Source organism: Nomascus leucogenys, chromosome 2 (genome assembly GCF_006542625.1).
Source record: "Nomascus leucogenys isolate Asia chromosome 2, Asia_NLE_v1, whole genome shotgun sequence".
In the NCBI taxonomy this organism is placed as follows: Eukaryota; Metazoa; Chordata; class Mammalia; order Primates; family Hylobatidae; genus Nomascus; species Nomascus leucogenys.
Window position 1 is genome coordinate 2,230,952 of NC_044382.1, and position 12,487 is coordinate 2,243,438.

Sequence of the window (12,487 nt, forward strand, 5' to 3'; positions counted from 1 at the left end):
TGCCTCCTGCATCTGGGCAGCTCTGTGAACCGGCATAGCAAGGAGGGTCTCTATGAGGACATAGGTGGGCACCCTGCACTCTGGAAGAGCCAGCCTGGGCCAGGGCCCCAGAGCACTCGGGCAGTGGAGCCCAGTTGGGAGCCCATGCCTGCAGCGGCCGATGTCACCTCCAAACAGGGGTGGCAGAGCCCTCCATGAGGGGTGACGACTGTCCTGGGGCCCCTGTGGAGGGTCCGATCAGCCTCCTAGGAAGCTCATCTGTTCCCGTGCTCTGAGCTAGGGTGAGCCCACTCAGGACTCCTCCTGCATCCTGGACTGGGTGGGCCCCTGGACTCCATCCACATCCCGACTACAGGCTTCTCCTGCCTGGCTCTTCTGGGGCCCCTAGGCTGGAGCTGGGAGTTCTGGGAGCTGCTGCCACTATGAAGAGTCTGCCCTCAGAGGCCCTGCCTCACTCAGGAGGTGGACCCCGCAGCTACCATGCAGCCCCAGGGTCTCGAAATGTCCATCCACGGTCATACAGCACCATCTACCACCCCCTGCTCTGGAGGGTGGGTGCCCGCAGCTGCCCTTGGGAGAGGACTGGCTGCCCTGTAAAGCCCTGGTTGGTCCTGCAGCCACCCCCTTGCAGATCCTGGGGTGCTACTCCCCAGGAACACCATGGCCCAAGGGGCTCACTCCTGGTCCCCACCTCAGCACAGCTGGGAACAGGTGGAGTCACACAAACAGACTTTCCTAGAGGAGCCGCACAGAGCCGAGCAGGCAGCTGGAAGTCAGATGCATTCAGGACTGGGAGGGACGCAGATGACCAGGGTGAGCTGGTGAAAGAATCCTCGGTTGAAACAAGCAGTGCAGCCTCCCTCACTTCTGGAGGAGATCCATATATGAGAAATGTGTCTCCTCCTCCTCGCTCAGGGGAAGCGCAGTTCCCATGCTTGACACATAACAAGGGTGCAGGATGGTGGGGGCTGGGGTGCCCCAGGCAGCAGGGACCCATCTGGCCTCCTGCATGCAGGCCAGGTGGCAGAGGAGCAAAGGAGGTCGCATCCCAGCAGGTGGTTCCACTGGAGCCCAAGTGACCCACAGGGGAGTTCGCTGCATGTCAGGACAGTATCCTTGGCTGGAGGTCTCAGCGGAGAGACCTAAGCTTGGCTCTTCCCTTGGGTTCTGATGGCCTCCAGTAGCGAGGGCCTTGCCCTGTCCACGGCCAGCCCAGACTTCCCTCCTGGGCCGCGGACCTGTCCAGCTGCCCCGAGGTCTCTGCCTGGACATCAGTTTCTTTCTGTGAGGAGTCCTTAGGGGCATGCAGAACCCAAGGGTGCCTGTAGCTCTCATGGAGTGGGAGGAGTGGGTGGGTGAAAAGGGGCTCTGGGGTGCATAAGCAGGAGTTTGTGGATGGTTGTTTTGGGTGCTGCCACCAGGCAAACCCACTTCAGCCAGTTTTCAGTCCTTTTGAACCTGTGCTCCATGGGCCAAACGTGGATCCCAGCTAAGGCCTGGGGCTGACCACCCACAAGGGCTGCACCCCCAGAAGTGGGAGAGCTCCCAAAGCAAAACTGCCCAGCTCTTCCCAGTGAGCAAGCTGGCCAGGAAAGACACTGCCGTGACCGTGTTCCATGCACTGCGGAGCCCACGCTCTTCCTCTGGAGCTTGCCGTCCTCTTCCCGGGCCTCCTCTTCTGCCTCGCTACCAACCCCCAAAGCCAGAGACTGTGCCATCTCTGCCTCATTGTTCCCACCCTGCAGCCCTGATGCCTCTCAGCTCCTGCCACCAGGTCCTGACCCTCCTGACATAGCACCAGCCACACCTGCATGCATCTCAGTGCCACACTGTCCCCTTCTATCCCCACTCCTTCCTCACTGACCCAAAGGGCTTTTTTAAGAATGCACACAGATCTTGCCCTGGCCTCTGGGCGCAAGGTTAATGTCTGGGCATCATGGGTACCCCATAGCCCTTCAATGCTCCAGACCCAGCTAGGACAAGATCTCTGCCCCTGGGTTCCTCTGTGCCCGTCAGAGATAGGCTGGGACCTTGGAGATGTTGGGATGTTGGCAGAGAGAGAGGAAGTACAAGCAGCTCCGTGGCTTGTCAGTTAAGCTCCCAGTGGCAGGCTGAGTCCTGGGGTGCCCGGACACTGAGGTAACCCTCTCCTCTACTTCTTGGGGTACCCCCTGCTGGGACCCAGGCTCCCAGGGTCTAGCACACTCTCATGTCTTCTGAAGTCCTGCCTCCCAGAGCTCCCCTGGCCCCAGTGCAGCTTCCCCTCCCTGTGCCCATGCACCCCAGCCCTCCCCTCTGCCCCCTCCTCAGGGAGTCTCCTCAGAACCCCAAAGCCAGAAGGAGGTCATAGACCCCTTTAGCTCTGGACCCTGCAGCACAACTTCCTTGGGGTTGGAGAACGAAAGTGGCAGGCTGCCTTCTTGGAATGGGCCAAGAAAAAAAGCGAAGCAAGAACAAAAACACAAATCAATATTTCAATAAATTGTCTTGCCGCAGCAGCAAGATCACTTTGGCTGCTAAGAGGGGCTGGGAACCCAGGCTGAACCACAGAAGCCAGCATCTGGGAGGAGAGAGGTGACCGGCCAGAGTGGATCCAGTCTGCAGGACGTGGAGAAGGGGCTGCCCACTGCAGGGCCCTTATTCCAGCGTTCTGGAATAAAGTGGTGACGGGGAGGATGCGTTGTTTTGTCTGCATGACTGATTTTAATTTGAGCCAGTGTTTACTGTTAGGTAGGTGTCTGTAAAATCCAGATTTCACGATTGACCTGAGAAATCTCATCCGGCAGCTCTGGGCCTCTGTTCCCGCCAGCACTGGGTGGATGTTGCTCCCTTCAGCTGTGCCTGGGCACCTGGGTTTGCCACAGTCCTCCCCACTCCTTATCACCCCCGCCCCCCCACTCTATTCTAATAGGGAAATATTCCTCTCTACCCTTTCTCCTTTGAAACTGGGAAAACACAAGATGGACTTACTTTTCGTGCAACCAGCCTGCCTCATTGACTTGTCACCTGCCTTGCTCCTGGAGGCGCTTGGGTTTCTAGCATCCTCCCAGTGCTCCCCACAAGCCCACAGGGAGGATGGCGGACCTCCCTGCACACCCCCAGCCTGCCTGCTCCCAGCCTGCCTTGGCCTGGCTCCTGCCTGCAGCTCTGTCCTACACGCTAGCCTCATTCCTGCCTCTGGTCCTGATATTGGGGCATGTCTTTCTGGTTGGACTCTTGACTCCTCCTCAAAGACTTGGCCAGGGCCCTTCTCCCACTGAAAAACATATAAACTGCCCCCAGAACATATCAGCTGCCCCCAGACCAGACATCATCTTTCATGGGCCAGAGGTGTCCTGACTGGGGTCCCTGTGGTCCCCCAAAGGAGGAAGCACGTGGCTCAGATTCTCTTCGCTGCAAGTGACAAGAACACAACTCAGAATTGGCTTTCACAAGGAGAGGAACTTCTTGAGGCATAAATGACACACGTCAGCAGCAGGCAGCCTTCGCGATGGTCCCCAGTGACTCAGTCTCTTTTTTTTTTATTTTATTATTATTATACTTTAAGTTTTAGGGTACATGTGCAATGTGCAGGTTTGTTACATATGTATACATGTGCCACGTTGGTGTACTGCACCCATTAACTCGTCATTTAGCATTAGGTATATCTCCTAATGCTGTCCCTCCCCCCTTCCCCCACCCCACAATAGTCCCCGGTGTGTGATGTTCCCCTTCCTGTGTCCATGTGTTCTCATTGTTCAATTCCCACCTATGAGTGAGAACGTGCGGTGTTTGGTTTTTTGTCCTTGCGATAGTTTGCTGAGAATGATGGTTTCCAGTTTCATCCATGTCCCCACAAAAGACATGAACTCATCACTTTTTATGGCTGCATAGTATTCCATGGTGTATATGTGCCACAGTTTCTTAATCCAGTCTATCGTTGTTGGACATTTGGGTTGGTTCCAAGTCTTTGCTATTGTGAATAGTGCCACAATAAACATGTGTGCATGTGTCTTTATGGCAGCATGATTTATAGTCCTTTGGGTACATACCCAGTAATGGGATGGCTGGGTCAAATGGTATTTCTAGTTCTAGATCCCCGAGGAATCACCACACTGACTTCCACAATAGTTGAACTAGTTTACAGTCCCCCCAACAGTGTAAAGTGTTCCTATTTCTCCACATCCTCTCCAGCACCTGTTGTTTCCTGACTTTTTAATGATGGTCATTCTAACTGGTGTGAGATGGTATCTCATTGTGATTTTGATTTGCATTTCTCTGATGGCCAGTGATGATGAGCATTTTTTGATGTGTTTTTTTGGCTGCATAAATGTCTTCTTTTGAGAATTGTCTGTTCATATCCTTCACCCACTTTTTGATAGGGTTGTTTTTTTCTTGTAAATTTGTTTGAGTTCATTGTAGATTCTGGATATTAGCCCTTTGTCAGATGAGTAGGTTGTGAAAATTTTCTCCCATTTTGTAGGTTGCCTGTTCACTCTGATGGTAGTTTCTTTTGCTGTGCAGAAGCTCTTTAGTTTAATTAGATCCCATTTGTCAATTTTGGCTTTTGTTGCCATTGCTTTTGGTGTTTTAGACATGAAGTCCTTGCCCATGCCTATGTCCTGAATGGTATTGCCTAGGTTTTCTTCTAGGGGTTTTATGGTTTTAGGTCTAACATGTAAGTCTTTAATCCATCTTGAATTAATTTTTGTATAAGGTGTAAGGAAGGGATCCAGTTTCAGCTTTCTACATATGGCTAGCCAGTTTTCCCAGCACCATTTATTAAATAGGGAATCCTTTCCCCATTGCTTGTTTTTGTCAGGTTTGTCAAAGATCAGGTAGTTGTAGATATGTGGCATTATTTCTGAGGGCTCTGTTCTGTTCCATTGATCTATATCTCTGTTTTGGTACCAGTACCATGCTGTTTTGGTTACTGTAGCCTTGTAGTATAGTTTGAAGTCAGGTAGCGTGATGCCTCTGGCTTTGTTCTTTTGGCTTAGGATTGACTTGGCGATGCGGGCTCTTTTTTGGTTCCATATGAATTTTAAAGTAGTTTTTTCCAATTCTGTGAAGAAAGTCATTGGTAGCTTGATGGGGATGGCATTGAATCTATAAATTACCTTGGGCAGTATGGCCATTTTCACGATATTGATTCTTCCAACCCATGAGCATGGAATGTTCTTCCATTTGTTTGTATCCTCTTTTATTTCATTGAGCAGTGGTTTGTAGTTCTCCTTGAAGAGGTCCTTCACATCCCTTGTAAGTTGGATTCCTATATATTTTATTCTCTTTGAAGCAATTATGAATGGGAGTTCACTCATGATTTGGCTCTCTGTTTGTCTGTTATCGGTGTACAAGAATGCTTGTGATTTTTGTACATTGATTTTGTATCCTGAGACTTTGCTGAAGTTGCTTATCAGCTTAAGGAGATTTGGGGCTGAGACAATGGGGTTTTCTAGATATACAATCATGTCATCTGCAAACAGGGACAATTTGACTTCCTCTTTTCCTAATTGAATACCCTTTATTTCCTTCTCCTGCCTGATTGCCCTGGCCAGAACTTCCAACACTATGTTAAATAGGAGTGGTGAGAGAGGGCATCCCTGTCTTGTGCCAGTTTTCAAAGGGAATGCTTCCAGTTTTTGCCCATTCAGTATGATATTGGCTGTGGGTTTGTCATAAATAACTCTTATTATTTTGAGATATGTCCCATCAATACCTAATTTATTGAGAGTTTTTAGCATGAAGGGTTGTTGAATTTTGTCAAAGGCCTTTTCTGCATCTATTAAGATAATCACGTGGTTTTTGTCTTTGGTTCTATTTATATGCTAGATTACATTTATTGATTTGCATATGTTGAACCAGCCTTGCATCCCAGGGATGAAGCCCGCTTGATCATGGGGGATAAGCTTTTTGATGTGCTGCTGGATTTGGTTTGCCAGTATTTTATTGAGGATTTTTGCATCAATGTTCATCAAGGATATTGGTCTAAAATGCCCTTTTTTTGTTGTGTCTCTGCCAGGCTTTGGTATCAGGATGATGCTGGCCTCATAAAATGAGTTAGGGAGGATTCCTTCTTTTTCTATTGATTGGAATAGTTTCAGAAGGAATGGTACCAGTTCCTCCTTGTACCTCTGGTAGAATTTGGCTGTGGATCCATCTGGTCCTGGACTCTTTTTGGTTGGTAAGCTATTGATTACTGCCACAATTTCAGAGCCTGTTATTGGTCTGTTCAGAGATTCAACTTCTTCCTGGTTTAGTCTTGGGAGAGTGTATGTGTCGAGGAATTTATCCATTTCTTCTAGATTTTCTAGTTTATTTGCGTAGAGGTGTTTGTAGTATTCTCTGATGGTAGTTTGTATTTCTGTGGGATCGGTGGTGATATCCCCTTTATCATTTTTTATTGCATCTATTTGATTCTTCTCTCTTTTCTTCTTTATTAGTCTTGCTAGTGGTCTATCCATTTTGTTGATCTTTTCAAAAAACCAGCTCCTGGATTCATTAATTTTTGAAGGGTTTTTTGTGTCTCTATTTCCTTCAGTTCTGCTCTGATTTTAGTTATTTCTTGCCTTCTGCTAGCTTTTGAATGTGTTTGCTCTTGCTTTTCTAGTTCTTTTAATTGTGATGTTAGGGTGTCAATTTTGGATCTTTCCTGCTTTCTCTTGTGAGCATTTAGTGCTATAAATTTCCTTCTACACACTGAATGTGTTCCAGAGATTCTGGTATGTTGTGTCTTTGTTCTCGTTGGTTTCAAAGAACATCTTTATTTCTGCCTTCATTTCGTTATGTACCCAGTAGTCATTCAGGAGCAGGTTGTTCAGTTTCCATGTAGTTGAGCGGTTTTGAGTGAGTTTCTTAATCCTGAGTTCTGGTTTGATTGCACTGTGGTCTGAGAGACAGTTTGTTATAATTTCTGTTCTTTTACATTTGCTGAGGAGAGCTTTACTTCCAACTATGTGGTCAATTTTAGAATAGGTGTGGTGTGGTGCTACAAAAAAATGTATATTCTGTTGATTTGGGGTGGAGAGTTCTGTAGATGTCTATTAGGTCCGCTTGGTGCAGAGCTGAGTTCAATTCCTGGGTATCCTTGTTAACTTTCTGTCTCATTGATCTGTCTAATGTTGACAGTGGGGTGTTAAAGTCTCCCATTATTATTGTGCGGGAGTCTAAGTCTCTTTGTAGGTCACTCAGGACTTGCTTTATGAATCTGGGTGCTCCTGTGTTGGGTGCATATATATTTAGGATAGTTAGCTCTTCTTGTTGAATTGATCCCTTTACCATTATGTAATGGCCTTCTTTGTCTCTTTTGATCTTTGTTGGTTTAAAGTCTGTTTTATCAGAGACTAGGATTGCAACCCCTGCCTTTTTCTGTTTTCCATTTGCTTGGTAGATCTTCCTCCATCCCTTTATTTTTTTTATTTTTTATTTTTTTGAGATGGAGATCCCCCACCAAGGATTAAAGGAGGATGAGACCACTGTTGAGCTAAGACTGGGGCTGCAATCTCATCTGAAGGCTGTAGTGGAGGCAGGTCGGCTCCCAGGCTCATTCAGGTGGTCACGGCGGGCCCCAGCTGAGCTGTTGCACACCACACTCCTGGGGCCGTCACCCATGTCAGCTTTACCCCACACCGCCGCCCCTGCTCGAGGGACCCAAGAGTCTTGCTCTGTCGCCCAGGCTGGAGTGCAGTGGCACAATCTCGGCTCACTGCAAGCTCCGCCTCCCGGGTTCACGCCACTTGAGCAGGCAGTCTGCCCGTTCTCAGATCTCCAGCTGCGTGCTGGGAGATCCACTACTCTCTTCAAAGCTGTCAGTCAGGGACGTTTAAGTCTGCAGAGGTTACTGCTGTCTTTTTGTTTGTCTGTGCCCTGCCCCCAGAGGTGGAGCTTACAGAGGCAGGCAGGCCTCCTTGAGCTGTGGTGGGCTCCACCCAGTTCGAGCTTCCCAGCTGCTTTGTTTTCCTAAGCAAGCCTGGGCAATGGCAGGCACCCCTCCCCCAGCCTCGCTGCCACCTTGCAGTTTGCTCTCGGACTGCTGTGCTAGCAATGAGTGAGACTCCGTGGGCATAGGACCCTCCAAGCCAGGTGTGGGATATAATCTCCTGGTGTGCCATTTTTTAAGCCCATTGGAAAAGCGCAGTATTAGGGTGGGAGTGACCCGATTTTCCAGGTGCCATCTGTCACCCCTTTCTTTGACTAGGATAGGGAACTCCCTGACCCCTTGTGCTTCCCGAGTGAGGCAATGCCTCGCCCTGCTTCGGCTTGGGCACGGTGCACTGCACCCACTGTCCTGCACCCACTGTCTGGCACTCCCTAGTGAGATGAACCCAGTACCTCAGATGGAAATGCAGAAATTGCCCGTCTTCTGCATCGCTCACGCTGGGAGCTGTAGACTGGAGCTGTTTCTATTCGGCCATCTTGGCTCCACCCCGCCCTGTCTCTTAATGTCCATGCCCTGGGGTAGGCGGGACTGAGATTCTATCAAAAGCAGACTGTGGCTTCTGTAGGGGAGGTGCATTCTCTTGTTGTCTCTTGGGTTCCTCGAGCAGGGGCGACGGTGTGGGGTAAAGCTGACATGGGTGACGGCCCCAGGAGGGGCCCATACAGTGTGGGGCCCGCCGTGACCACCTGAATGAGCCTGGGAGCTGACCTGCCTCCACTACAGCCTTCAGATGAGACTGCAGCCCCAGTCTTAGCTCAACAGTGGTCTCATCCTCCTTTAATCCTTGGTGGGGGATCTCCTGTAGTGCAGGGGGGCTCCAGCCGCTGCAGGCCCCCCACCTCACACCTTGCCCACTCCTTGGCCCACTTTGGTTGTATGTTCACCCTGATCCTTCATGGTGGCCAGGAAGGCATGGTGCTGGGATTGGCCAGGCCTGCCTGCCCCTGACGCCTGGGGTCTGACTCAGATTAAAGGAGGGGATGTGTCATGAAAGGGAAACAAGGGCAGGCAGAAGTCACCGCGGCCCACCAGGGCGTCGGAAGCTACTGTCCCGCTACATGGGGCTTAGGACCCTGAGGGCAGGTGAGTTCATCATGGACAGGACTCCCTTGACACTGATGCTGGGAGACATGCCCTGGAGGAAGCCAGGCCCCTTTGCCTGGAGCCCAGCAAGGCTGCTGAGCTGTGCTGGGTGTGCTGGATGGAGACACTCACACTGCAGCAGGGGCCCTGCCACCTGCTAGGGTGCCTAGCAAAAGCGCTCATTAGTGACCTTTGTGCTGACCTTCTGATTTGGATTTGGGCTGGCGATTTTTAAAAATTTTATGTTAAAAAGTCATTCTTGTTTGGTTTTTGATTTTGCTCTTACTGTTATTTTTAATTGACATGTAATAATTGTACATATTTCTGGGGTAGGGTGTGATATTTTTACACATGTATGCAATGTGTAATGATTACATCAGGGTAATTAGCATATCTGTCACCTCAAACAGTTATCACTTCTTTGTGTTGGGAACATTCAAAGTCCACTCTTCTAGCTATTTGAAAATGCACAATACATTCTTACAGGTTCCAGGCACTCTCCGGCACTATAGGGCACTAGCACTTATTCCCCCATCTCGCTGCACTTTTGTACATGTTAACCAGCCTTTGGCCGTCCCCAGCCCGCTGCCCCCCAGCCTCTAGGAACTGCTGTCTATTTCTATGACATCAACTGTTCTAGCTTCCACATATGAGTGAGAGCGTGCAGTATTTGTCTTTCTGAGCCTGGCTTGTTTCATTTAACATGAGGTCCCCCAGGCTCATCCATATCTGGGCTGCCAATCTTAAGTTCAGCAAGTACAATCAACCACAAGGCGCAAGCTCTAGCACCGAATCACATCCACCCGAGGGATGTGATTCTTCCTTCTCGTGCCATCCCAGGCTCACCCCCTAGCTGGTGACAGTGAGAGAGGACATTCTTTTACCTGATTCCTCCTTCGGAACTGTGACCTCTCAAGGCTACCCAGAGGTGGATACTACCTGGCAGGGACTCGGGATGAGCTGCAGAGGTTCAGGCTTGGATGTGATGCAGATACCCATTCCTTTCCTCCTGTATCAATTAGAGTAGATGAGGTTATGCTACAGAAACAAACACACTTTGCATCCCAGTGGCTTAAAACGACGAAGATTTCCTGCTCATGCTGTGTGTTCAATGTGGGTTGGCAGAGGATTCGGGTCTCACTGTCACTCAGGTCCTGGGTGACAGAGCAGCCACTGTCTTTATGTTGCCAGATCTCGTGTCAGAAAGGAGAGATCTCTGAAGGGTCTCAATGGGCAATTAGATGCTCCAACCAAAAGGAGACATGCCCCACTTTTGCTCACAGCTCATTGGCCAGAGCTAGTCACATGCTCTTCCTGGTCATGATGGGAACAGGAAGTGCACCTCCCCTTGCCCTCCTCCAGCTTCCTCTGGGGTGTCCACATCTGTGCCAATGTCCCACAAGTCCTGGTCACAGGACATGACAATCTGATTTATGATTTATTTCATCAGGACTCATGGAAACCTTGTTAGAATGAGTTATCTCATCTCCCAGGAACAGGAAATAAAGTCTTTACAATTAACTCTGTGCTTGGGACTTGGGAATTGGTCTGCCATCTTGTCATTCATTGACTAGGACTCCTGGGAATGACTTGTCTTACCTAGCCTTGAATTGTGCTCCCTTCTTCTGGAACTAACTGGCTTGCTAACAATACTCTTTGTTGTTTGTTTTGTTTTGTTTTGAGACAGAGTCTCACTGTGTTGCCTAGGCTGGAGTGCAGTGGCACGATCTCAGCTCACTGCGACCTCCACCTCCCAGGTTCAAGCGATTGTCCTGCCTCAGCCTCCCAGGTTGCTGGGATTACGCCACCAAGCCAGACTAATTTTTGCATTTTTAGTAGAGACAGGGTTTCACCATGTTGGCCAGGCTGGTCTCAAACTCCTGACCTCAGGCCATCCACCCACCTCAGCCTCCCAAAGTGCTGGGATTACAGGCGTGAGCCACCATGCCTGGCCAACTTTTTGTTATTTATAGACACAAAGAGAAATACGTGGGTCTACTTTGTGGATACATTTATGCAAGAGAAAAAACACCTGCATACATAGCTTCCAAGGAATGCACATCTCTATTTTATGGCCAGATACATCCTTAAAGGGGAAAGGAACACGCCCAGGACTGAGAGGGACTCTTGGTTCTCTTGGAGGGAACTACTTCGGTGTTTGGAGTCTATGGTGAGAACAGAAACCAAAATGTCTGCTGTGAGGATTGTGGAGGAAAAAAGGAAGGGTGCTTCTCCCAGAAGCCTCGCTTTTGAAATGATATTGTGCATGTCTTATTTAAGGAGGAAGTTTAGGGCCGTGAGTTGAATATAGATTTTGGTTTCAGGCTTCTTGGGATCCGATCTCAATTCTTCTACTTCCTAGTTTCATGACCTGGGCAAGCTGCTTAACTTCTCTGAGTCTCAGTTTCCTGTCCAGGACAGCCTTCTTAGTCCTGAAGTCCAAATGAGAGTGCCTGCTGATGTCATGGTGCAGAGAGAGCGTGCAGGACTCACGGTCCCGAGGCCACCCTGGCTGTCAGGTGTGCGTCATGATACAAAATGGAATGGGATGGTTCCCGGGGCTTCCCATGCATAGTTCCTATGGGAATCATCTGTGTATGCCCCTGTTCTTGATATGGCTGTTTTTCTACTAGGTTGGTGCAAAAGTCCTTGCCATTACTTTTAATGGCAAAACTGCGATTACTTTTGCACCAACCGAATATGTCAGTTGCAGTTTCTTTTCCTCCACCGTGTTGGTTTCTGCAAGTACTTTCACACAGGGGGAACGTATCAGGTGATCTCCTGCTTTCTCTAGCCTTGCACAGCACACTGGGATTTCCGCCTCCCCTGCCACGGACCCTCTCAGAACTGTAGCTCTTTGGGGTGAGGTCCACGTGGCATTTGCCTTCTGTGGACACCTTGCACGGAACAGGTGCCTCATAGAACAAACACAGGGACTTCTGGAAATGGGGTAGACGGTGGGACTAAGCGAGGCCTTAAGTGACCTAGAGCTTGGCTTCTGCATCTCACCTGAAAACTGCAGTGACTTTGTGTGGAAACGCACGCAGGTGAGTTTCCACCCTGTCGAAGAGTGGAGCCCAGTGGGAGCAGGTCCTGAGAGTGACCGGGCAGGGCCTTTGTACCACCTGGAACAGATTCCCAGTGGATGGGGTCTGTCAACACTACAGCCTGCTTGGCTCCCCACTGGGCCACCAGGCACCAACCTCTGTCTTCCATTTCTGTCCATCCCCCTGCAGTCCATGAGCCTCATCGAGATCGGGAACCCCTCTCAGAGCCTGGAGAATGTCTGCCGCTGGGCCTACCTCCAGCAGAAGCCGGACACGGGCCACGATGAATACCACGATCATGCCATCTTCCTCACACGGCAGGACTTTGGGCCTTCCGGCATGCAAGGTGAGCCTCACCCATGCAGGGCCACAGAGGTGTGAAGCTGGAAATGAGCCCCTGGTCGTGCAAGGGGCCCTGGGAGCCGTGGCCCAGCCCAGG

The 12,487-nt window shown here is 49.9% G+C and overlaps 1 protein-coding gene across 2 annotated transcripts in view; it reads left to right on the top strand.

Annotated features, from left to right (window-relative positions):
- Positions 1-12,487, top strand: part of ADAMTS2 (ADAM metallopeptidase with thrombospondin type 1 motif 2) — a 239,709-nt gene that overhangs the window by 177,863 nt on the left and 49,359 nt on the right. For both annotated transcript variants that reach the window (XM_030824707.1, XM_030824715.1), the window contains exon 6: positions 12,238-12,394. In XM_030824707.1, the coding sequence (XP_030680567.1) occupies positions 12,238-12,394 (157 nt within the window). The remainder of the gene's footprint in view (positions 1-12,237; positions 12,395-12,487) is intronic.